Source organism: Dipteris shenzhenensis, chromosome 12, assembly GCF_047967505.1.
Source record: "Dipteris shenzhenensis isolate YYH24624 ecotype China chromosome 12, Dip_SZ_1.0, whole genome shotgun sequence".
NCBI classification, from domain to species: Eukaryota; Viridiplantae; Streptophyta; class Polypodiopsida; order Gleicheniales; family Dipteridaceae; genus Dipteris; species Dipteris shenzhenensis.
Genome location: NC_141607.1, coordinates 18,878,266 through 18,904,844, shown reverse-complemented (window position 1 = coordinate 18,904,844; position 26,579 = coordinate 18,878,266). Strand labels below are relative to the sequence as shown.

General features: G+C 41.5%; 1 protein-coding gene across 1 annotated transcript; it reads left to right on the top strand.

Annotated features, from left to right (window-relative positions):
• Window positions 1-495: 495 nt before the first annotated feature.
• Window positions 496-24,788, top strand: LOC147895931 (putative pectinesterase 53). Its single transcript, XM_087382188.1, has 10 exons — window positions 496-683; window positions 790-1,022; window positions 1,177-1,284; window positions 1,406-1,412; window positions 16,717-16,746; window positions 22,963-23,223; window positions 23,337-23,508; window positions 23,616-23,822; window positions 24,112-24,347; window positions 24,641-24,788. The coding sequence occupies exons 1-10, from the start codon at window positions 496-498 to the stop codon at window positions 24,786-24,788; spliced, it is 1,590 nt and encodes a 529-aa protein (XP_087238314.1).
• The last annotated feature ends 1,791 nt before the right edge of the window (window positions 24,789-26,579 follow it).

The following is a 26,579-nucleotide window of genomic DNA, read 5'->3' as shown; positions in this document are numbered from 1 at the left end:
TTTTTTCCATATTAAGCAAATTCATGTGTTGGATTGCGTTTGTTAGAAATCAGATCCCCACTTGTGCATAGTGAAGGATAGCTGATAATTCAAGATAGAGTAATGGAAATGGGCAATCCATTGAAAGCTTTCGATTAAAATTTGTAATAATTAAGCCCACTTATATTTTCAGCCTATCACTTTTTCCTTGATGATTAATGAGCTCCATCAATTTTCCAACTAAGCTAGTGCCTAGTTTAGAACATAGAATAGAGGAAGTAGGATCCTTGATGATTGATAAATCATATAGCTTTGGTGGGTTTTTGAGCCTTAAGATGAAATGCAATAGCAATTGTGTGACGCTCAATCTCTCATGGGGTTTAAATTTAGAGTATACATGCATTCTTATTTTTTAACCAATAAGCAACAGTTTATGCTATTGGGGTAAATAAGAAACCCTTTGTGTTTGAGTGATTTTTGCAGAATGGGGGCTCACTTAGGCTGCTGACCTGGAACATGTCGCATGTGGATAAAATTTTATACTATATACTAGTTAAACTCTATAATGATGTTCGCCTTTTGCTTCAGGTTACAAAGCCAATTCTTTTGATGTTGAGATTTGTTGATGGATATGGTCCTTGTATTGGGAAGGTGTATGAAGGGATGGATAGGATGATTAAGACCATTCAAAAAATAGATGCTTTGTATGCTTGAAGGAAGGAGGAGTTGGGGGCCCTGGCAACCTCTCGGGATAGAATATCGTTCAACTTTGGAGGCTGCAGCCTTTGTTTTGGATCTGTAATTTTCAAGGGAAGGGCAAGAAATAGATAAAGGGGTGGTGCAGGGATGGGAGAAAATATTGAGACGACTTGTCTCACATCCAGATGATAGGAGAAAAGTGCAGGAGGAACTGTCATATTATAGGCAAGGAAAAGGGTTGTTTGGTTTGGAGGATGCACAGAATGATTGGTTCAAGATTTCCTCCGCTCTTTGGTGGGAGGACTATGGGGAATATGCTCCATTGTTGCAGCATTTGGCCATTTGTATACTCAGCCAAGGAGCTAGCTCTTCACCCGTTGAGTGGTTGTGGAGCAATTTTGAAAACATTGCATCCAAAAAGAGGAACAGGCTTGGGGTTTAGAAGGCGAATGATCTTGTATTTGTTAATTCAAACTTGTGTTTGCTTAACAAGTTCAGGGAAGAGTGCACTCCTGAACCATATCTTTGGATTCAAACCAGATGAGGATTTCGACAGTGATGTAGTAGAGAATGCTCCTAAGCTTGAGGATGATGAGGCCCAGCAGGGTGAGGGAGAGGCCTCCATTGCTATGCCACCTTCAAACCATTAGAGATGACTCTCTTTTTTTATTTACATTGTGTACTTGATTTGAGAGTCTTGAGTCCTATTTTGTATTGAGGCCTTCAGGCCCGAGGCATGCTCTCTTTTTTTTGTACTTTGCATATTATATGCTCTTAGATCTATAGTATTCTACTACTCTTTATTCACATTGCAAACATGTACATTTCAGTTTTGGGTATTGTAAGAGTGTCTTTAAATGTCTAAAGCTGAAATGGAAAGTTTAGAGCTGCTAAAAGTAGTTTTCATAATTGGTATATTTCAGTTTTGGGTATTCTAAGAGTGTCTTTAATAAACTATACTTATAAAGTGTCTCTAATCATGATTGAGTGATACTAATTAAAAAACATTATATGTAGAATAATTATATACAAGATCATTCAAAACTATAAAAGCAAACTTTAATGTAGAACAATTATATACAAGATCATTCAAACTATAAAAGCAAGATTGAATGTGCAACCTGTTTTGATAGTTGAGACTAAGAGCACGTAATTGCTTTTAGCTATTGCCTTTCTTGTGATGTGGTGACTCTTTTCTATTATAGAATATTAGTATTTTAAGATATAACACTTTGTGGCTATTATGTGTTCTTTTTGGGATCGAGCGCATGTCCTTTTTAGCTTCTTTAAAAAGGCATCTGTCGGAGCACATCTATAGATGTGTCTAGCAACGCATCTAATTTTTGAAAAAATAGACAGCCACACCTGTAGACGCGTCTATAGATGCACTATGATAGTTTTCTTATGTTTTCTTGTGTGTTCTTCCCTTCCTTCTCTTTCCCTTTCCCTTCCTTCTCTTTCCCTTAAGCATTCGTGAGGAAATTAGGGATTGCATGAATGATGGAAATAAGTGATTGCATGAGGGCGGGTCCAAGAAAGAGAAAAATTGGATTGAAGCATGAGGGCGGGATAAAGAAAGAGGGCATGCAAGATGGAGCATTCTTTTTCTCTCTTTTTTCTCCTCTTTGTTCCTCTCTTTTCCCCTCTATTTTCTCCTCTTTTTCCTTCTCTTTTTTCCTCTCATTTTCTCTCTTATCTCCTCTCTTTTCCTCTCTTTTTTCTCCTCTCTTTTCGTCTCTTATCTCCTCTCTTTTTCTCATCTCTTTTTCTCTCTTTTTTCTCCTCTCTTTTTCTCTCTTTTCCTCTCTTTTCTCCTGTCTTTCCTTCTCTCTTTTTCTCTCTTTTATCCTCACTTTTTCTCTCTTTTTCCTTCTCTCTTTTATCCTCTCTTTTTGTCTCTTTTCCTCTCTTATCTCCTCTCTTTTTCTCTCTTTTTTCTCATCTCTTTTCCTCTCTTTTCTCCTCTCTTTCCTTCTCTCTTTTTCTCTCTTTTATCCTCTCTTTTTCTCTCTTTTTTCTCCTCTCTTTTTACCTATTGTCACTCTAATTCAAAGAATGCAGGAGTCTGTAAATGCTTGCTCAATGTCAGGCTGTCACTCCATTTTTTCTTTTGCATGATGGAAAGAGAGCATGCTCGATGGTAATCTTCTTCTTTTCTTTTCTTCAGTTCATCATGTGGCTAGGAATCTCTTCAGCCTCATCTGATCTTCAAGATGCCATCTTTCAGGAGTTATATAATATTTTGGGGCACCCTCCCACTCCTGGGGAGTTATACACATACATGACGGGTACTCTAAACACCCCCGGGAGTCGGCAGTATAGACTCCAAACCACCCCAACCCCACACCAGCAGAGATAACCCCAATGGAGTCGAGATAGCCCAATAGGCTACAGAGCCACGCCTTCTACCCAATCATCAAGAGTCCCTTCTCCCCTACAGTCTAGTGTCCCTTCTCCCTGATCATCAACACTCCCTTCTCCCCTGTGGCGGTCTAGAGCCCCTTCTCCCCCCTGCAGTCAGGAGGCCCTTCTACCTTGCAGAGCCGCCAGCGTACTCCCGTGCAATCGAGAGTTGCTTCTCCAGATACGAGTGGCCAACGTACTAGCTCGACACGACACGGCAGCAGGCATAGTAGTGGGGAGAGCGGTGGGGGATGCATGGCACAGTGCTTTTAGGGGGGGTAATGGTGGCGGTGGGGATGATTCAGATGATGTAGACATGTTATAGGGTGATGGTACGATCTTCTATGACATCACTCAGATAAGAGACATCTTGATGGATGCACGAGGAAAGGACATCATGGCCTTCATGCGCTTTGTAATTGCTAACAACTACAGAGATTGCTTTATTCACTACAAAGAGCAACCAAAAAAGTTGGCTGATGAGACCATTGCTACTGTTCACTCTAGGTATCCCAATCCCCCCAATGTTTAGTTCATAGATAAATGGGCAAAGTCAAAGATTGTTATGATACTTGCCAATAAAAGATCTTTGCTTAAGAGGTAGGCACTAGCCGAGATTGCCAAGAGAGAGGGAGGTCAACCACCAAGGGGTCAGCCCCACACTACTCACAAGCGTGAGTGAAAGAAAGCAATGAAGGTAGCAAAGGCAGACCCCAGTCTACAGCACGTGGAGGTACGAAGGATCCAAATGGAGCAATATGGAAACATGCATTTTGGAGCAGGGGGTGTTGAATCATGGGAGGCCCAATTTATAAGTATCGATCTCAGATTATATTGTGTTTATGTGGTTTATTAGGAGGTTTTTTCTTTGTACTAACCCCTTGCAAATTGTGTCATCTTGCAACTTGATATTGTGGGAAGGTACCCTACTCTTGTCGAGACATCCTACCACCGCTAGCATCGCAAAGGAGATACATGGAGGCACTTCTATGATGATGGGTTTGATTACTAAGGAGCAGTATATCTGGGCTACTGGAGCGCCCCCCAGGTATTTAAAAGTAATTAAATAATTTTAATATTATAAATAAAGATTTGATTTTTCATACATGGATACATGTTGTCCCTCTTTTACAGGGCCCTAGGGTTGGATCAGGAGGAAGAAGATGAGGAAGAAGGGAGCGAGGATGCAGAGAACTTAGATTAGTCGTAGAGGTAGTGCTAGCTACTCTTTAAATTTGTACTTGAAGCCATTGGCTTGGCTTCGTGCCTCTCTTGTATATACACTCCTCTTATTTTTTGTACTTGAAGCCACAAGACATGGCTTGGCTTCGTGCTATATGTACATACAAGCACCTTTTGGGCTATGAATTAATATACACTCCTTTTATTTTTTTTGCTTTCAATTTCCTTGTGCAACGTTCTATCAATGAATGCCTTGTGAACTAAACATTTTGGAATTGTAATGTTTTATTTGGAATTGTAATCGTCAGCCTATAGATGTGCTTGGAATCGTGCTAATTAAAATGCAGTTGGATGTAAGAATTGAATTGTACAATGTGGAAATGGGATTCTTGTAGCCACATAGCATACACAACATACACAGCATTCTGTTCAACCTCACAATTACAAAAAAAGAAGATTTTGCAGTGCGTCTATAAGCACATCTATGTACGTGTCTTTTTATTTTTTTTTAAATTTCTACAGAGCGTCTAAAAGCGCGTCTGTATGTTATATAGACATGCCTATAGACATGGGTCTATAGATGTGCAAATAGACGCACCCATAAGTTTTTTTAATAGTTAAGGAAACGTGTCTGTGTGCATGTCTATGGGTGCTTTGTGTTGTTGTGTAGTACTATGCAATGAATTTTAGGATAGCATGGCGATAGTGTAGGATAATTGGTTGCCAGCATGGTGGTTGGTTGCACTAGGTATTAATAACCACTAACACGGTGGTTTTCTTCTATTATTACAAGATAAATGGATTTGTGGATGTGTGGATTTGTTATGGAATTTAATAAAACTAGCGCAGTGGTTGTTTAGGATATACTAAAAACAAGCATGGAATTTATCGTTTGGGATCTACAAAAATAATTTAATAAAACCAGTGCAGTGGTTGTTTTGGATATACTAAAAACAAGTTATGGGATTTATTAAAACCAACGCGGTGGTTGTTTGGGATATACTAAAAACAAGTTATGGGATTTATTAAAACCAGTGCGGTGGTTGTTTGGGATATACCAAAAACAAGCATGGGATTTATCTTTTGGGATTTACAAAAACAATTTAATAAAACCAGCACGGTGGCTGTTTGGGATATACTTAAAACAGGCATGGGATTTCTTGTTTGGGATTTACAAAAACAAGTACGGTGGTTAGTTTGGGATTTACTAAAAGAAATGTAGTCTCAAATACATTATCCATTTTCTAAGATAAGTGGAATATTGTTTCCTTGCAATGAGACTACATTTTCTTAGTACTATCTCAGTCGTCCTCGTCCACCACTCCAAGACACCCCAAGATGTGCTCATGCGTGTCTAAATCCAATTTGAAGACACTCTTGTCCTTCTTTCATTGTGGCATAGGTTGCATCTAGAAGAAGAGTACACAAATGTTTGTGGACTCTTATGTAGCAGTTGTAATTGCAGCCTCTCTTGGATATTTTTTAAAACGAAAAAAGCTCCGGCTACTGCATCTCACTTCTCATAGGTTGTTCCCTAATTATCCTTAAATGCTAGCTCAACCTTGTACTTAGGTTTTGTGCACTATAATAGAAAGTATGGGTCAGATCTTCCTCATTCTCCCCAGAGGTAGCAACAACTGTTTGTACTACAACTTGAAGACAAAGTTTGCTGAATTTCATTGAGCAATGCATAAGTTATGGTCTTGTTATGGGTCATGCAAGATACCTATATACAGGAAATTCCCTGAACCTCAAAAAAAATGGCTATACTCAAGCAAACAATGACCCATGAAGTGATCGCCTATTAAGTAGACAACCAAGTCCTCATCACCCAATCCAAATCCTATCCAAGATCCATGCCCACCAATCACATCAATGTGTTTAACACACTCCAGTTGAGTCTAATATACAATTCTCAACATAGAGTAGTACATGCAACTAGTTACTTTCTCAAAACGTCGGACTATACACAGATCCTATTGTGACGTTTAAGTACCGACGTTTAGCGTGTGCGAGGCGCTAATCATCAGAATTGGAAGCGCGCCTCATCAAGGGTCGCTATATAGCAACTTTAGTCAAACGTTGCTATATAGCGACCATCGCTAAAGTCGCTATATAGCGACTTTTATCAGAATTGTAAGTGTCGATATATAGCGACACTGAGATACTTTTTTATAGCGACGTTTTATAGAGAGTTTTTTTCTCATATCGACCTTAAAAGTTAGTTTTCTCCAATGGCAATTTTTTTTAAATTTTCATACATGTTTGATCTTTTGAGAGAATAAAAGTACGAGAGCATTTACATCAAGCCTTCGAAGCTCATATATTCATGTCCAAGTTTGAGATGAAAAAAATCAATGAAGAGCATTTACATCAACGGTTTCATCTTGAGCCAAGTCTAACGCGCCAAACAAGTCTATCTCTAACTCTATACCGAGTTGATCTCCTATATCATCATTGTACTCTAGCATCGTACATTCACCTAAAAGTACTTGATCATCTTCTTCAATAAAGTGTGGTGATTCTTGATGATCGTTGTCTTCTTCCTCAATATCGTGATCTCCATCTTCTTTCCGTGCGATGTCATTATGTGCATCTTCCTCTTGGCTCATATTGTGATCTTCATCTTCTTCGCTAGATTCATCTGGATCAATTGATCCGGCATTGGTAGTGGCATCTCCATATCCACATCTCTATCTTTAAAAATTTGCTTACTTCGTGGTGCAACTTGGATCACGTACCACCATCTTGGATCAGAATGATTTGGATGAAAAACCACCTATATTGAAGATGGGTGCTAAATGTCGTCAATTATATATATGAAATTATGTTTAAGTATATGTATCAATGGATCTTTAAAAACGAAAGCTTTAATTAATTAAATCATTAGTATGCACTTGCTCACAGTGCTCGGGAAGAACAAAAGTATCACTTTCATCGGTCCAAAGTTTGGTGGAGTCTATTGCAAAGAAACTGCTACTATCTTTTCTCACTGTCGCATGGGGTCCACTGTAAATAGTATTAAATTGTTTGAAATCAACTTCATAGATTTCGCCGTATGGTTCCACAATAATCCAACTGTGAGGAGAGAAGATTGGTATCCGAAGCACTTGCTCGGCTATCTTGTGTGAAGTTAGCCATGACTCCACAATCATACGTGACTCTCTTTGAATCGATGCGTTCCACGCGAAAATGTCATCCATATGACCATAATGCACTATACTTTTTGTACTGTAAAAGAGCATCATTAAAACAATGAAGATGCATCTATTTTATAGCGTATATTGCCACAAATAATTACTTAATTACGTTAAGAGGTAAGAAACTTACATGCATCATACATCTAGATAGAACTCTTGCTCACGCTCGTTTATTGTCTCTCCATCGTGTTCGGCTTTACGTAGAGTCAATTGTAGCGGGTAAGTCAAAACATCGAGCGACTGCATTCGAGCGAGCCCAAAGTTCGAGCGATACTTATGAGGAACTTTGTGTAAACCTGTAGGAGCAATAAATTTTTAGTAAAAATGGTTGAGTCTACATGACACTATTACAGATTGTTTTAAATTATTTTTTGTATGATTCTTGGCAACTTACAAAGATTAAACTTACTATTGGATAACTCATAGATCCATGCAAGTCAGCAATCATTCAATGAATACCAAAGGGAAAATTCTTGGCAACATACAAAGAGAAAACCTATTCTTCGATAAATAGTAAATACATGCAAGTTAGCAATCATTCAATAGATACAAAAGGAAAAATGTTGCAATGTCTACACCTCGAGGCGATCACTCAAAATCATGTAAGGTAGCATGTGAGTTGAACATGTTTCTTTATTTTATGGAGTTACATACATGGCAACAATAGTCCCACCAATGATATAGAAGCTCCTCCTAGTAAAATCTCTCACAAACAACTATTTGTAGCTCATTGGTTTTTATGCTACCGACATGATTTGATCCATTTTGTACACAAAATAATCACATGAATAAAATGTTTAAACTATGGAACTAATAAATTATTGATCACCTTATGACCATGATGATGCTAACTAAATATGGATCACCTTCATATGTCCTTGACCATGTATACACCTCTAGGATGGAGGGAGGAAACCAAGGACCCAGACTCTATATGAGAAAAATCCATGGTCATAATTAAATATAGAGTTTGATAAGGTCCGACTCTCATGAAACAAAGATAAGTATTAACTTTCTAAAGATCTAGGATTTTGACACTTTAACATGATAAATGTATTCATTCATATCATTCCGATCGTTTTGACTACAAACATGACCATATTTGGAGTCCAATTGACCAAGTTATGGCCAAAATAAAATTGGCAAGAGGAGCCTCCCAAGAGGCCGCGATATCACGGCCTCTAGGGAGGCTCCTCCTCCCATTAATTTTTTGCCTTGAAAATGGAAATTGCACAAGAAAAACACATACTTTTACCCCTTTCTTCCACTCCTCCTTTGTTGACCCTTGAAAAACATTACCAAATATTTTCAGAAATTGTTGTTTGTTTATAAGACAATTGATTACTCACAATATCATGGGTAGGACAACAACTCTAAAAGTAAGCAATGAATGCTACTTTTTGAACATAAAACATCATACTAGAATGTCAAAAGTTATGAAATTCCTCACTCGAACCATCACCTCGCTCAAACGTAATCGCTCGAATTCTGGTAGTCCTCAATTGTAGCCAATCAAGTGACATGTGAGTGGGGAGAAGAGCCAGATCCCGTGGATATGGTTGCGATCGCCTATACATTACTCTGAATCTTGTCCTTGCATTTATTATTTTTGCTTTGGCTGCTTCATATCTCTCAATCCACTTCTGCATCTCCTTGCTATTGAGGATACAAAACTTATTGAATTTCTCCATTTGCTCTTCGCTCATCTTTCTTTCAATCCCTTTTCCTTGGGGAACCTCACCAACGATGCGATCATCATACTTGTTATGCCAAGCTTGCGGCATATCAAGATCCGTGGATGCAGGAAACTCCGTGATATATACTAATGACTCTTGCACAAGCCATCCCTCTACCATGCTTGCTTCTGGTCTTGCTCTTTGTCTTACAAATCCCTTCAAAGTTTTCATAAACTGCTCGAGAAAAAACATCCACCGACTATGAACGATACCTACAATAGCCACCTCATCAACTATGTGCACAAGCAAGTGTACTTGAGTTGTCATAATGCTCGAGGTAAAGTGCTTCTCAAGCAAGCATATGGCTTCGATGGATTCCACCCTAGCCTTCTCGATGCTCGATATGGAGATCTCTTTTTAAGATATCCACCTATTTCACATGCCCATGTAAGATATTTTCATAATCAGTCTATAGATTATTCAGCTTAAATTAAAGAAAATGCCATCAATGCGATTTGATAGTAAGCATGCCTCACAATACCACTGATCTTGAATATAGCATTTCTAACATCTTCTTGTAAGCACCCTTTTATTGTAATTGGGAGGATGAACTATCAAAGTAACAATGAAGTCATGTCAACAATATAACATAATAATAATTATGCTAACACATCACGATTATCGGTACACTAATTCTAGTTAGAATACCTATAAGACCTTGTGCCAATCATGGGACTTGATCCCACTAAGCTTATTGTCCTTTGAAAATGCTCCTTTCAAGCAACACATGTACCCTGTCGGTGTTTGAAAAGATGCAATGTCTGCCTTGACCACTGCCTCCTCCCTCGTAGAGAGGATCCACGTTGCTTTTAGGAGGAAAACTTTTCCCGAAGCATGCACTTGGGGCCACAAACGAGACATCCTATTCATAGCACGCAAGTCTTCTCGCACTCCTCTTGAGTCTTTGGAACTAACCAAGTGTGCCCAAATAGTAGCCCCCATATTCTTGAAGATATGCATGGGATCCAAGAGATGATTGATTTGTAACTGACCCCAATAAGGAAGCTTGTGAAAGATCGATAGCCTCTTCATACCAGGAGGAGGTTCCTCTCCATTCACCCTCCAAGCTTGAATCCAGTCACTTGCCTTCAAATATGATGGTGGTGGATCAAGCTGACCTCCACGTGCGAGATGGTCGAGCGGAAGGTATCGAGCATGACCTTCATAAACATTTTTCCTCATATGTTTGGAGTAGCGTGCAAGCGATTTCAGAGCCGGTCCACAAACAGGACAAGCATGGTACCCACTTGTAACAAGTCTTGCACGCGTGCATGAATGTGTTAGTACAAGACATGCATGTGAAAGAGAGTCATAAAAGCATAATACCTCATTGTACATGTAAAGACACAACCACGTACCTGTGCACTCTCCATATCCTAGGTAGTCATGCATGGTCCACATCAAGATACCCCTGACCAAAATATCATTGGTATGTCTAAGAGCTCTAGAAATATCAAAGACCTGCACTCCTCTCCATAATATCTGTGACTCCTCTATCAACGGTGCCATGTACACGTCCATATTTTTTGCCTTGTACTTTTCTGGCACTAGTAGTGCAAGCATGAGGTGTCCCTTTTTTATTGTTAGCCATGGTGGGATATTGTAATTCACCACGACTATGGGCCATGTCAACCAAGATGTTGAGCATAACCCGAAAGGATTCATGCCGTCCATGGCTAGCCCAAGATGTAAGTTGTGTGGCTCCCTCACAAAGTCCGGCCACTGATTATCTATGTGCTTCCAAGCTGCACAATCTGTGGGAATCGTCAATGTGTCATCAGTGGACTAATGAAATGCATGCCATGTCATCAACTCCGCTATGGATTTGCATCGAAACATGTGTTGTATTCTTGCAATGATGGGAAAGTGTCTCAAGACCTTTATCGGTATCCGATCACCCTGCAAGTCATCTCTATATCGTTATTCCCCACACTTTGGACAACTAGCCAAATCTCCATGCTCACGACGAAAGAGAATACAATCATTACGACAAGCATGGATGGTATCATAATCCATACCCACCGTTGTTAGCATCTTTTTCGCTTCATCTCTTGATGCGGGCATGGTATTTGGTGCATGCAACATCTTCCGAAGCAACCTATGATAATTTAAAACATACATAGGCTTCGAACAATGATGATTCGGTATACACTATCCAAATGATGATTCTCAAAACAAACAATATCCAAATAATGAGTCAAATTAATGCAAGAGCTAACCTCATTAAGGTCGAGACACGTGTATCCGACCACCCATACTTTACTTGTAGATTCAAGATTGAGAGACAAGCACGTAGTTTAGACATCCTAGCACCCTCGTACAATTGTGTTGATTGCAACTCTCACATTTTGACCTCAGACTCTGACATCACGTGTACATGGGATGTAATGCCCCTAAAAATGAAATCCATCATGTCGACCATACCCTCATCATCATCCGAGAGACTATAGTCTTGCTGAAAGTGAAGGTATATGTGTACCCTCATCACCCTCCTCATCCTATTTTAAGATTTCGTGTAAATATAAGATCTTGTATTTCCTGGTATATACAATAAGACTGCGAACTTAAATAGCTTTGACTTACCGATGGTCCATCAACACATGCAACACCAATGGTGGGTACTGGTTCGGGCTCCTCCCCATACATCCGCAAGTGGTGCATGATAATATGATGTTGATGTTGTACTTCTCGCTTGCAATGAGTGCAATGATAGTATAACCTCTTCGTAAGCCACTTCGTGCTCTCGGGCGTTGGCGCATCATCGGACAAGCTTCCACTCATCCCTTCCATCTACACTTATAAAATCACAACATAAGTTGCAAGAAGAGATATTAACAGTTATAAAATAGCATCTATGAGCTTCCCTTCATGCTACAACAAAAAGTGACTTAAAGCGTCACTATATAGCAACGCTGTGGGTTTAAACCCCTAAGACTCCCGTCGTGCGGTGCTTTCTTTATCCCCTTCTCTAATCTCTCAAGTAAGCAAGGCAATCTCTCCTCCCACCTATTTTTGATGACCTCCCACCTATTTCCGACAACCTCCCACTCTATTCTCCACTCCTCACCCTTCTCCTAGCTCTTGTACTTCCTCTCTACCCTTTTTCCTCTTTGGTTTCTTGAAAGGAAGTTCTTCAAGAGGTGAGTTTGTTTAAATAATGTAGGTTATTTGTTTGTTAGCTTTAGTGTTGTGAGTGCTTCTCCTTGTATTGCTAAACCTGTAAACTAGTTTTCATGCTTGTTTTCAAAGGATTGAAACAAAAAATGAGATTTCAAGAAAGAAAGAAGACTCACCTCTTTTCTGTATTTCTCTTCCTTCTCTTTCTCCTTGTCTCCTCAATCTCCTCCTTTCCTTGTCTCCTCAATCTCCTCCTTTCAAGAAGTTACTTTTGTAATCTCCTCCTTCCTCTAACATCTTATTTGAAAAATGGGTTGTTTCCTCTCTTTTGTAGGGCCAGTCCACAACACCGAGCGGGACGTACTATTTCAAGTAAGTGCTTTCTCTTTTTTCCATTTATTATTTTTGTTATTTGCATTGGCCTGCAGCTAGCACCTCAAGCGCTAGTTGCAGTGATGGGCATAGGAACCCTCTCTTCCCCTCAATCTCTTTCCTTCTTCCTTCCTTCATTCTATTTCCTCCTCTTTTTCCCTCTTTCCTTTTCCTCTTCTTCTCTCTTTCTTTCCCTCTTTTTCCCTCTTTTCTTTCCCTCTTCTTCTCTCTTTCCCCCTTCTCTTAAGCATAAACATAAGCATGAGCATAAGAATGCTTATGCTTATGCATGAGCATAAGAGAAGTAGACATATGCTCATGCATAAGCATGAGCATATGTCTCTTTTTTCCTCTTTTCTCTTTCCCTCTTCTTCTCTCTTTCCTTTCCCTCTTATTCTCTCTTTCCCCCTTCTCTTATGCTTATGCTTAAGCATAAGCATGAGCATAAGAAAAGGAGACATATGCTCATGCTTATGCTTATGCATGAGCATAAGAGAAGTAGACATATGCTCATGCATTCGCATGAGCATATGTCTCTTTTTTCCCCCTTCTGTTATTCTCTCTTTCCCCCTTCTCTCTTTCTCTCCCTCTTTCCTCTTTTCCAATCTCTCCTTCCTTTCCCTCTTCTTCTCTCTTTCTTTCCCTCTTTTTCCCTCTTTCCTTTCCCTCTTCTTCTCTCTTTCCCCCTTCTCTTATGCTCATGCATAAACATAAGCATGAGCATAAGAGAAGTAGACATATGCTCATGCATAAGCATGAGCATATGTCTCTTTTTTCCCCCTTCTCTTATTCTCTCTTTCCCCCTTCTCTCTTTCTCTCCCTCTTTCCTCTTTTCCAATCTCTCCTTCCTTTCCCTCTTCTTCTCTCTTTCTTTCCCTCTTTTTTCCTCTTTCCTTTCCCTCTTCTTCTCTCTTTCCCCCTTCTCTTATGCTCATGCATAAACATAAGCATGAGCATAAGAATGCTTATGCTTATGCATGAGCATAAGAGAAGAAGACATATGCTCATGCATAAGCATGAGCATATGTCTCTTTTTTCCTCTTTTCTCTTTCCCTCTTCTTCTCTCTTTCCTTTCCCTCTTCTTCTCTCTTTCCCCCTTCTCTTATGCTCATGCATAAGCATAAGCATGAGCATAAGAAAAGGAGACATATGCTCATGCTTATGCTTATGCATGAGCATAAGAGAAGTAGACATATGCTGATGCATAGGCATGAGCATATGTCTCTTTTTTCCTCTTTTCTCTTTCCCTCTTATTCTCTCTTTCTCTCCCTCTTTCCTCTTTCCTCTTCTTCTCTCTTTCCCCCTTCTCTCTTTCTCTCTTTCCCCCTTCTCTCTTTCTCTTCCTCTTTTCTCTTCTTCCTCTTCTTCTCTCTTTCCCCCTTCTCTCTTTCTCTCTTTCCCCCTTCTCTCTTTCTCTTCTTCCTCTTCTTCTCTCTTTCTCTCCCTCTTTCCTCTTTCTCTCCCTCTTTCCTCTTTTCTCTTTCCCTCTTCTTCTCTCTTTCTCTCCCTCTTTCCTCTTTCCTCTTCTTCTCTCTTTCCCCCTTCTCTCTTTCTCTCCCTCTTTTCTCTTCTTCCTCTTCTTCTCTCTTTCCCCCTTCTCTCTTTCTCTCTTTACCCCTTCTCTCTTTCTCTCCCTCTTTTCTCTTCTTCCTCTTCTTCTCTCTTTCTCTCCCTCTTTCCTCTTTTCCAATCTCTCCTTCCTTTCCCTCTTCTTCTCTCTTTCTTTCCCTCTTTTTTCCTCTTTCCTTTCCCTCTTCTTCTCTCTTTCCCCCTTCTCTTATGCTCATGCATAAACATAAGCATGAGCATAAGAATGCTTATGCTTATGCATGAGCATAAGAGATTCCTCTTCTCTTATGCTCTTCTCTCATTTCCCTCTTCTCTTCCCTCTTCTTCAGATTCCTCTTCTTCTCTTTCCTCTCATTTCCCTCTTCTCCTCCTCTTCTTCTCTTCCTCTTTTTCTCTTCCCTCTCCTTTCCCTTCTCTTTCCCCCTTCTCTTATTCTCTCTTTCCCCCTTCTCTTATTCTCTCTTCTTCCTCTTCTCTCCCTCTTCTTCCTCTTCTTCTCTCTTCTCCTCTTTTCCCCTCTCCTTTCCCTCTTCTTTCTCTCTTCTTTCTCTCTTCTTTCTCTCTTCTTCCTCTTCTCTCCCTCTTCTTCCTCTTTCCTTTCCCTCTTCTTCCTCTTCTTGTCCACTTCCTCTTTTCCCTCTTCTTTCTCTTCTTTCCCTCTTTCCTTTCCCTTCTCTTTCCCCCTTCTCTTATTCTCTCTTCTTTCTCTCTTCTTCCTCTTCTTCTCTCTTCTTCTCTCTTCCCCTCTCCTTTCCCTCTTCTTTCTCTCTTCTTCCCTTTCTCTCCCTCTTCTTCCTCTTCTTCCTCTTCCTTTCCCTCTTCTCTCCTCTTCTTTCCCTCTTTCCTTTCCCTCTTCTTCCTCTTCTCCTCCCCCTTCTCTTTTCCCTCTTCTCTCCCTCTTCTTCAGATTCCTCTTCCTCTTCTTCCTCTTCCTCTTCCTCTTCCTCTTCTTCCTATTCTCTCCCTCTTTGCCTATGCCTATGCCTATGCCTATGCCTATGCTTATGTTTGTTTTTTTGTTTTTTGTTTTCGTGTTTGTGTTTATGTTAGACATGGGATCACATCGCTCATCCGACGAGTACGGACAGCCTCGCAGGAGGAGAGCTCATGATCTATATGCTCCAGAGGACTTTGGTTCCTCTCAGGCGACTACCTCGAGGACTACCCCTGGTCCTCTCGGACCTAGCACTATGACTACCCCTGGTCCGACTCCTCTTCCACGTAGCACTGCGACTACCCCTTGGGGAACTCCTTTGCTAGCCGCGCATGGCTTTGTCGGGAATCCCGATGAGTTTGTAGCACATATGAGCGATGAGGAGGCAGCGAGATTCTTCTCTCTACTATCTTAGAGGACCTCAACAATTCCCTCCCCTACACCGACAGCTGGATGTACTGCCCAGTCGTCCCCTCGTGCCCCTTCGACCGAGGGGTCATCACCTGCGCATGCCTCTCGTAAGGGAAGGAAGAGTAGGAAGGGCAGCTTATGTTGTGCTGACTCAGGAGATGTAGACGAGTCAGCACACTCACATTCCTATAGGTCTCCACTTGGTCCGGAGACACAGTATTAGTCAAGTCCCTTTCCCTCTCCTACTCCCACTACTACTACTCGCTTCGGAAGCGCTCGCACAGCTTCCACTCCTTCTAACTCTGCTAGCATCAGTCCTCCTTACTCATCAGGGGATCTCTCCTATCAAATCACAGATGCCGGAGAGATAATAGAAGATAGAAAGGGCAAAGCAGTGATGGCCACCATGAGGCGGTTGATGAGCCATCACTTCAAGAGTAGCATTGCTACCGATTGGCGGTATCAAGATGGCCAAAAGAAGCACGCAGTCATCGATGAGTTAAAACAAAAATACCCTAACCCACCAAATTGGGAGTTTAATGAGGATTATATGCGAGAGCACATGGGTTTGGTCTTGAAGCATCGTAGATCAACCTTGCGTACTTCCATCACAAAGGGGTTGGCTAAACCTAGCTAGGCAGACAAAGCTGATTGGAAGTTCTTCAAGAAGCAGAATAGGGACCATCCCAAATTGTTCGAGGGTCAGAGGAGGGCTGCGAAGAGATGGCTGGACATTGTAGGTACTTCGCACTTTGGTGTAGGCGGACGATTGGCATTCAAGGCAACCATGGTAAGTCTACTTCTTCTCATTTAATGTATTGTTCTATTTGTTTTACTACATATTACATGCACTTTAGGTAACTCTAACTCTCGTAAATTGGATCCATAGCAAGCTGCGATGGGTCGTCTTCCTACAGATGCAGAGACGCGACACGCATTTCGGATAGGAACAAAGCCGTGGTTTATTGAGCAAGAGGCAATGGGAGCGACGGTCGATTGGGCTGAGGTGGCTACTCGCACGGTATAAGTTTACTCCTACTTGTAATATCACTTTTTAAATTGTTTTATTCTTTAAGTTCCAATCTAATTTTTGATTTATATGGTTCACTCTTAGGGTCAAAGCTCAAGCGTCCCATCATCGGAGGCAAGCGATCAATAGGGCTAGGGATCAGACACACGTGACGAGGATCAGGGAGAAGATGCAGCTCATGAGGACCAAGGAACAGGCCAACAAGACGAGGACGATTCGGATTTGGATGAGTAGTAGTAGTAGTAGTAGTGGTAGTAGCATTTTCTTTGCCCTGTATGTCATTTTGTATATCTGCTCGTTTGAGGAATTTTGTATCGCCCTTTTGAAAGGGTAATTTTATAACAAACAATGTTGTATATGTTCGACATATATATGCTTTTGTTGCTCGATCATTTCATTTGAGCGATTTTGTATCACCCTTTTCACAAGGGAAATTTTGTTATAAAAAAACTTTGTTTTGGAATTACAAAAAAAAAAAAGGATTAGTGGGGATAAACAGGGCCATAGCAAGCCCTGTTTAGTCCCACTAATTCTTTTTTTTAAAGTTTTGTTAATCGTCGCTATATAGCGACATTTACCAATATCGCTATATAGCGACGATTAACAGTGTCGCTATATAGCGACACTTTATAGCGACGGTTCTTTTTCGACGCTTTTAGTGACTTTTATAGCGACATTTGTGCCCGTGAAAAATAAAATTTTTAATGTAAAAAGCGTCGGTATTTTCGTCAGAAAATGGCCTATGTCTTGTAGTGTTCCTCAATCCAATCCTTTTGAGTAGTTGCTTCTTTAAACTCCTCCTTCCTCTAACTAGTTATTTGAAAAATGGTATGTTTCCTCTCTTTTATAGGGCCAGTCCACAAAACACTGAGCGGGACTATTCCAAGTAAGAAAGTGCTTCCTCTTTTTTCCTTTTGTTATTTTTGTTATTTGTATTGGCCTACAGCTAGTGCCTTAAGCGCTAGTTACAGTGATGGGCATAGGAACCCTCTCTTCCCCTCTCTTCCCCTATTCCCTCTTCTTTCCCTCTCTTTTTCCCCTCTCTTCCCCTATTCCTTCTTCTTTCCCTCTCTTCCTTCTCTTCCTTCTCTTCCTCCTTTCCTTCTCTTCTTTTTTCACTCTTTCAATGGCCTGCCCCCCTCTTCCTTCTTTATGTTTATGCTCTTTTTCCCTCTTCTTTTTTCCCTCTTTCATCCCCTCTTTCAATCTCTTTTCCTCTCTCTTTTCCCTCCCTATGCATATCCTTCTCCTTTCTTTCTCTTCTTTTTTCCTCTCTTTTTCTCTTCTTTTCATAAGCATATGCCTATGCATGTCCTTCTCCTTCTCTTTCTCCTTCTCTCTTCTTATTCTTATGCTTATGCATAAGAATAAGCATATCCTTTCCTTCCCTTTCTCTTATGCTTATGCTCTTTTTTCCTCTTCCTTCTCTTATACTTATGCATGAGCATATGTCTCCTTCTCCTCTTTTTCTCTCTTCTTCTCCTTCTCCTTCTCCTTCTCCTTTCCTTCTCTTCTTTTTTCCTCACTCTTTCTCTTCTTTTCATAAGCGTATGCCTATGCATATCCTTCTCCTTCTCCTTCTATTCTTTTTATAAGCATATGCCTATGCATGTCCATCTGCTTCTCCTTCTCCTTCTCCTTCTCCTTCTCTCTTTCTTCTCTTATGCTCATGCTTATGCATGAGCATATGTCTCCTTCTCCTCTTCTCCTCTCTCCCTCTCTTCTCCTTCTCCTTCTCCTTCTCCTTCTCCTTTCCTTCTTTCAATCTCTTTTTCCCCTCTTCCTCCTTTCTTTCTCTCATGAGCGTGTCTCATTTTCCTCTTTTCCTCTCTCTTTCTCCCCCTCTTCCCCCTCTTTCGATCTCTTTTCATAAGCATATGCATTTGCCTATGCTTAATCTTTCTCTCTTTTTCTTTTATGCTCATATGCTCATGCATAAGAATAAGCATATCCTTTCTCTCTTCTTTCTCTTATGCTTATGCTCTTTTTCCCTCTTCTTTCTCTTATGCTTATGCTTATGCATGAGCATATGTCTCCTTCTCCTCTTTTCCTCTCTTCTTCTCCTTCTCCTTCTCCTTCTCCTTCTCCTTCTCCTTCCCTTCTCTTCTTTTTTCCTCACTCTTTCTCTTCTTTTCATAAGCATATGCCTATGCCTGTGCATATCCTTCTCCTTTCTTTCTCTTCTTTTTCTCTTCTTTTCATAAGCATATGCCTATGCATGACCTTCTCCTTTTCCTTCTCCTTCTTTTTTCCTCTCTTCTTTCTCTTCTTCTTCTCCTTCTCCTTCTCCTTCTCCTTCTCCTTCTCTCTTCTTTCTCTTCTTTTTTCCTCCTTCTCTCTTCCTCTCTTTTTGTCTTCTTTTTATAAGCATATGCCTATGCCTATGCTTATGCTTGTTTTTTGTTTTTTGTTTTTGTGTTTGTGTTTACGTTAGACATGGGATCACGTCACACATCCGATTAGTATGGACAGCCTCGCAGGAGGAGACATCACGATCTCTATTCTCCAGAGGACTTTGATTCCTCTTAGGCGACACCTCAGGGGCCTACCCCTCCGACTACCCCTGGCCTGACTCCTCTCAGACGTAGCATTGTGGCTACCCCTGGCCCGACTCCTCTCGGATGTAGCACTGTGACTACCCCTTGGGGAACTCCTTTGCTAGCAACCCATGGCTTTGTCGAGAGTCCCGACGAGTTTGTAGCACAGATGACCGATGAGGAGGCAGTGAGATTCTTCTCTCTGCTATCTCAGAGAACCTCAGCAATTCCCTCTCCTACACCGATGGCTGGACCTACTGCCCAGCCGTCCCCTCGTGCCCCTTCGACTGAGGGGTCATCACCTGCACATGCCTATTGTAAGGGAAGGAAGAGTAGGAGGGGCCGCTTATGTTGTGCTGACTCGGGAGATGTAGACGAGTCAGCACACTCACATTTCTACAGGTCTCCACTTGGTCCCGAGACACAGTATCAATCAAATCCCTTACCCTCTCCTACTTCCACTGCTTCTCCTTGCTCCGGAAGCGCTCGCATAACTTCCACTCGCTCTGACTCTACCACTACCATGAGTTCTCCTCACCCAGTCGAGAACTTCTCCTATCGAATCACAGCTACCGGAGAGATAATAGAAGATAGAAAGGGCAAAGTAGTGATGGCCACCATGAGGCGGTTGACGAGCCACCACTTCAAGAGCGGCATTGCTACTGATTGGCGGTATCAAGATGACCAAAAGAAGCAGGCGATCATCAATGAATTAAAAGAAAAATACCCTAACTCGCCAAATTAGGAGTTCAATAAGAATTATATGTGAGAGCGCATGGGTTTGGTCTTGAAGCATCGTAGATCAACCTTGCGTACTTCCATTGCAAAGGGGATGGCTAAACCTAGCTGGGCAGATAAAGCTGATTGAATGTTCTTCAAGAAGAAGAATAGGGACCATCTCGAAATGTTCGAGGGTCAGAGGAGGGCTGCAAGGAGACGGTTAGATGCTGTAGGTACTTCGCACTTTGGTGCAGGTGGACGGTTGGCGTTCGAGGCAACTATGGTAAGTCTATTTCTTCTCATTTAATGTATTGTTCTATTTGTTTTACTACATATTACATGCACTTTATCTAACTCTCGTAAATTGGATCCACAGCAAGCTGTGATGGGTCGTCTTCCTACAGATGCAGAGATGCGACGCGCGTTTCGCATAGGAACAAAGTCGTAATTTATTGAGCAGGAGGCAATGGGAGCGACGATCGATTGGGCTAAGGTGGCTGCTCACACGGTATAAGTCTACTCCTACTTGTAATCTCACTTTTTAAATTGTTTTATTCTTTAAGTTCCAATCTAATTTTCAATTAATATGGTTTCACTCTTAGGGTCAAAGCTCGAGCGTCCCATCACTGAAAGGCGAGCGATCACGAGGGCTAGGGATCAGGCATAGCTCACGAGGGTCAAGGAGCGGGCGCAGCTCACGAGGACCAAGGATCAGGCCAGTAAGATGAGGATGAGGAGGACAACGACGATTCGAATGAGTAGTAGTAGTAGTAGTTTGCATATACTTCGCCATGTATATCATTTTGTATATCGGCTCGTATGAGCGATTTTGTATCACCCTTTTCGAAAGGGTAATTTTGTAACAAACAATGTTGTATATCTTCGACATGTATATGCTTTTGTTGCTTGATCATTTCATTTGAGTGATTTTGTATCACCCTTTTTGCAAGGGAAATTTTGTAATAAAAAACTTTTTTTTGTAATTATTTAAAAAAAAAACATTAGTGGGGCAAAACAGGGCTTGCTATGGCCCTGTTTAGCCCCACTAATGCTTTTTTTAAAGTTCTGTTAATCGTCGCTATATAGCGACGTTTACTAGTGTCGCTATATAGCGATGTTTAACAGTGTCACTATATAGCGACGCTTATATAGCGACCGTTCTTTTTCGATGCTTATAACTACGTTAATAATGACCTTTGCACCCGTTTTTAAAAAAAAATTAGTGTAAAAAACGTCGGTATTTTCGTCGAAAAAAGGCCTATGCTTGTAGTGGTGCCATCTAAGAAAAAGTATACCTTTCTCAAACTAACCAGTTATAGTCATATGAATTACAAGGTCCATTCTAGTATGAGGTCTTATGCCCATAACAAGAAATAATTACCTTTAGTAATGGACGGTATGGCCCCCATCTTGCAAGTCATTATCCATAGATTTCCATGAAAGACCTTTCCCCTTAAATCACCTTTGATACATCAAAGAGTACATGCACAAAATTTGCCCTCATTTTGCCTTCCAATGAATTACTTGCTTGGATGCAAATCTATCAATACTTGGGATCATGAACCTCTTTGAGAGCTTATATATGAATGATTTACTTGACCTTCTACTCGTCTTTTATGAGCCTTGTATATTAGATTTTCTTATTGTCCACCCTTCATAAAACAACTCCACTAACCAATCCTCTTGTATGTCCTTCCAAGTGAATGTTATTCTTGTGATTATTAATTGCTTTTATAGTTGGCGAAAAAATCTAATAAAGCATGGGAATGGTATAAACCAACTAAATAGCCCTTGCTTAATATGCAAGAGAAAAAAATACCACCACACATGTATGCAATGGGACATTGTATGTAGTCATCCTAGGCAAAGGAACTTGCACTCCACCTCAAGGTCATGTCCTATTAGGGAGCTATTAGGTGCACTTCACTAGAATGAGTTCATTTCCTTCCTTTCTTACTTCTAGTTATTTAACAATTAGGTTTTTTGTTGAGGGATGTGATATTGCACAGGCAAATGCAGAGGGTACATCTCCCACAACTAGCAGAATGCCAGAAACAAGGCAAGCATGTGTACCATGATGGAGAGAGTAAGGTAGGTTCAACAAAAGAGAGGCTTGGCTTAGCATCTAGTTAGTTAAATATCAATTGGCCGGTCAGATTGTTAGTCAATAGGAAACCAACTAGTTAGAGTTCTAGACTTTTCAGCTATATTGCTAGTCAAATTTGCTGGTTTGATTACCGGTTGGGTGAACTTATTTTTTTCCACGAACAATGGAGAAAGGTTTATGTAATGGGTTTGCATTGGGCGAGTGTTTTCCATTCTCGTATTGAGCCAGGGCGCCACATCGTCATTATTAGTGTACATCTGCGCACAACAAACAATTTGCCACCAAGTAGCTTAGACCTCACTTAAAAGCATATTGACCATTGTCTATTCTTAAGCTAAGGTCTCAAGAATCCTACTCACCACCCACTTTTTGACTAGTTCCTCACGCTTGTCTTGTTCACATTTGTCGACTACACTAATTCCACGCAAGGAAACATTCAGAACTTGGGTGCTGGAATCAGTGGAATCGCTGCGTCAACCCTTCCACCGTTATTAGGAGACAAATGCCCACCCAGTACATCTCCAGCTCAGCAGGTGGGATCGCGTTTGATTGACGGCCCCCCTTCATTTGACTGCTGATTTGTTTTGTGCTCCTTGGGACGTACTTGCTCCACCGTGATGTCTATAAAAGCCAGTCGACAGGCGACACTGGATATGGAGCACAAGCCTTTGGATCTAATTTGCGACCTTCCAGGGTGTAAGGAAAAGACAGGGACAAAGAGACAAGAGAAAGAGTGACGCACTCAAGCTGACGTTGATACGGAACTCAATTTGCAGCAGATCAGTACGGCGAGTGTCTCTTAAGACTGTGAGCACTGAGGTTTGTGAAACATCTGGCATCCTAGGTCTTGAACGTACAGAGCTAAGAAATGGCCTGTGACAACTTCTGCCTACTCTGCGTTCTCCTTTTAGTTGCTACGGTGCTCCCATCGCTTCAGTCTATCGAAGGCAAACCAATTATGCGAAGTCTGGAGGCCACAGTTGCTAGTAATATGACGTTATCCGATACCCAGGCAGACTTTCTACAATGGGTGACTGAGGTGTCCACGAAGAAGCCTCCACAGGTTGCCGATACTGCCTTCTTCACGAGTAGTGCGGCGACGGCTAAGGTTATCACAATTGGCAAAACCGGGAAGTCAGATTTTACAACGGTGCAGGCTGCGGTTAACGCAGTCCCGAATCATAATACCCAGAGGATCACAATCCAAATTGGTCCAGGAATCTACAAGTAAGACCAAATTGACCAATGAAACTGAGATCAGTGCTTTTATACGTGAAAAACTTTAAACGTCGGTCTCTACGGTGAGGACTGACCTTGTAATGTCTTCGTCTATTGTTCAGGGAGAAAGTCGACATTCCGAAAACTAAACCTTACATCACGTTCCTGGGTGCTGGAAGTGATCTTACCACTATTACCTGGGGCGACACAGCATCCAGCAGTGGTAGTACCTTCAAGAGTGCTAGCGTCGCCATCAATTCTGACTCGTTTATAGCACGCGGAATCTCCTTCACGGTACATTTTTAATTATCGCTAGCTTGATCTGAGAGTCTTTTGAATTCTAGCTTGGATATAGTGGGATTTCTTCTTCTCTGACCTTGGACTTCAATCAACCATTGCAGAATTCTGCGCCTGCCCCGCCTCCAGGTGCTTCAGGTCGACAAGCGGTCGCTGTCAGAATTTCAGGAGATAAGGCCGCTTTCTACAGTTGCAACTTCTATGGAGCGCAAGACACCCTCTACGATGATTCTGGGAAACATTATTTCCAAGGTTGCTTCATTCAGGGGTCTATCGACTTTATATTCGGAGATGGACTTTCCTACTATGAGGTAAGGAGATTAGATTTAGCCTTGCAATATGTGATCGGTATTACTAGACGTCCAAGAATCGCGACGCTAATGCGGTTATTCTCAATGTTTAACGGAAAAGAAACCATGAAAACCTTTCAAAGTGTGCATGATCATTCATAGTACAAACTATTTGTCTTGGCAGACTATCTAAGAATAAATTGGACAATGTCTGTTAAGTTCTCGGCAGACATCTAAGGAATTTATTGGACACCGTCGGTTAAGTCCTCTTAGTACCGATCCTAAAGCATTTTGTTCGTTCTATTGCCAGGGCTGTGAGCTGCATTCCATAGCTACTACTTCAGGGTCTCTGACAGCCCAGCAGCGCAAAAAGCCGGGAGAAAACACAGGCTACTCTTTTGTAAACTGCAAAGTAACTGGGTCCGGCATGATCTATCTGGGAAGAGCATGGGGACCGTATTCGAGAGTTGTGTTCTCGTACACGTATATCGACAAGATTATCGTGCCAGCGGGATGGAACGATTTCGGCGTTGCAAGCAGGCAGAAGTAAGAACTGTGAAACAAAGAAGCGCATTCATGTTCATACCTGTATACGTACTGATCAATGTTCAACTGTCTAGTGCCTGCTCTCCATCCCCTTCCATGTTCTAGCAAATTGCAGAGCTAACAAATAGACTAGATGCATCCTGTGCACTTTCCCACAGACCACTAACCATTGTTTGTGTTGTCATTCGCAAATTAGACTGGGTTATCGGGTATCATATTTGAGAGCTGCTTGATTTTTGTCGTGGATGAGAACATGCAATCCGTGTTTGAGCTAAATGTGGCTGCTGCTGCAGGACGGCGTTCTACGGGGAATACAAGTGCTCGGGGCCGGGGGCGAACTCGAAGAGCAGGGTTGCATGGTCATATCAGCTGACGGATGCGCAGGCAGCGCCCTTCCAATCGATGAGCTTCGTAGATGGAGCGTCCTGGTTGCAGAACTAGAATCAAGCTGGCGTAATTTGCCAAAATTTGGCATAAACACCCTGAATGACGGCATTTTTCTTTGTGGATTCTGCCTAAGCTTATCTAGTCCTTGTCATTTCTGCGATCTGCAGGCAGATGTAAATATATTCAAAGTGGTGTGTGTAAATATATTCAAAGTCTGTGGGTTCGAATAGATCAATTTGGTCTCTAGTGGACGTTAAGCTAAGAGAGATCCCCCTCACATGATCAATTTGAACTCTCAACGACGTTAGAAGTGCTCTATCTATCTATCTCTCTATAATGCATGCATATCTCATGGAGATCACTATATAGCCATTCAATTTGCATTCTCGAACATAAGAATAACCACCCTTCATGTAAAGGTAAGGTGCCCTCTTCCCCACTAAGGCTGGGTACACACCACCTGCCCACGATGGCCGCTGAGTGTGGTGGTTCACACCAGGAGGCAGTCATCAAGTTGCTAATTTATGTCATTGGTGTAGCAGTTGGTGGAGATGGAATGGGCTAATCATGTATTAGTTGGAGGAGTTGGCCATGGAGCGGGTGGCCTTAATGGCAGACACAAATATTTTGTATCAGTATCCGGGCGCGGCCCTCCTATTGGGCCAACTAGGACATTAGCCCTTCACACTACCTTTTGGAGGATGACCAACGGGTAGTGTGAACCCAACCTAAAAATACAAGATAGTGCACTAGGATCCTAACGGGAATGCCATCCCAGGAGTTGGCCATGGAGCGGGTGGCCTTCATGGCGGACAAAAATATTTTGTATCAGTATCTCGGCCCGGCCCTCCTATTGGGCCAACTAGGACATTAGACCTTCACACTACCTTTTCGAGGATGGTTGGTAGGTGGTGTAAAGCCAGCCTAAAAAGACAAGATAGCACACCAGGATCCTAATGGGAATGCCATGCATGTCTATCGGAGGATCCCTGTTCTTTCTCGAATGTATAAGGCTAGTGGAGCCCATTGACTTTTTTGAGAATTCAAGTGGACGATGTTGACATTTTGAACCTGCAATTGCAAGTTTAAAGACTTTCTAGACACATCACAAAAGGGGATGCCACAACCTTTACATATTAGCACATAAATTATCAATGCAAGCAATGGATTTTTTTAAAAAGCATCATAAAAGCATGGTAAAGAATCATAAAACACTATCTTTTGGAGGATGGTCCGTGGGTGGTGTGAACCTAGCCTAAAAATACAAGACAACGCCCCAGGATCCTAATGGGAATGCCACCCATGTCTATCGGAGGCTCCTTGTTCTTTCTCGAATGTATAAGGCTAGTGGAGCCCATTGACTGTTTTAGAATTCAAGTGGACGATGTTGACATTTTGAACCTGCAATTGCAAGTTTTGAAGACTTTCTAGATACATCGCAAAATCGGTTGCCACAACCTTTACAGATTAGCATAAAACTTATCAATGCAAGCAATGGAATTTTTTTTAAAGCATCATAAAAGCATGGTAAAGGAGTGAAGTATTTGTTCAAATGATCATCATGATATACATTAGACACCTCCTTCAATCTGGAGGTCACAGATCCATTTCCTTAGGATGTTGAATCACGATTGATGGAGTTACAAATCCTACCTGTGGATGAGATTGAGATTTTTCAAGTGGCTGCTAATATCAAGCAGAAGCTAAAATCTGGGCAGATTGCTAAGCAAAAAGATCTCTTTTCGAGTAACTTCACTGAAGATGTTGTAGTGGAACAAGAGATAGCTAAGATGCCGGTGACTATTACCAGACTCAGTACTGAGTAGTTAGTACTAGAGCCAACAC

Bases quoted from the DNA above. Each gene is read 5' to 3' on its own strand.
- LOC147895931 (XM_087382188.1), top strand. From the start codon at position 496: ATGTCGCATGTGGATAAAATTTTATACTATATACTAGTTAAACTCTAT. The intron at 23,823-24,111 runs GTAAGGAGATTA...TTCTATTGCCAG, and splicing joins ATGGACTTTCCTACTATGAG to GGCTGTGAGCTGCATTCCAT. The intron at 24,348-24,640 runs GTAAGAACTGTG...CTGCTGCTGCAG, and splicing joins GGCGTTGCAAGCAGGCAGAA to GACGGCGTTCTACGGGGAAT.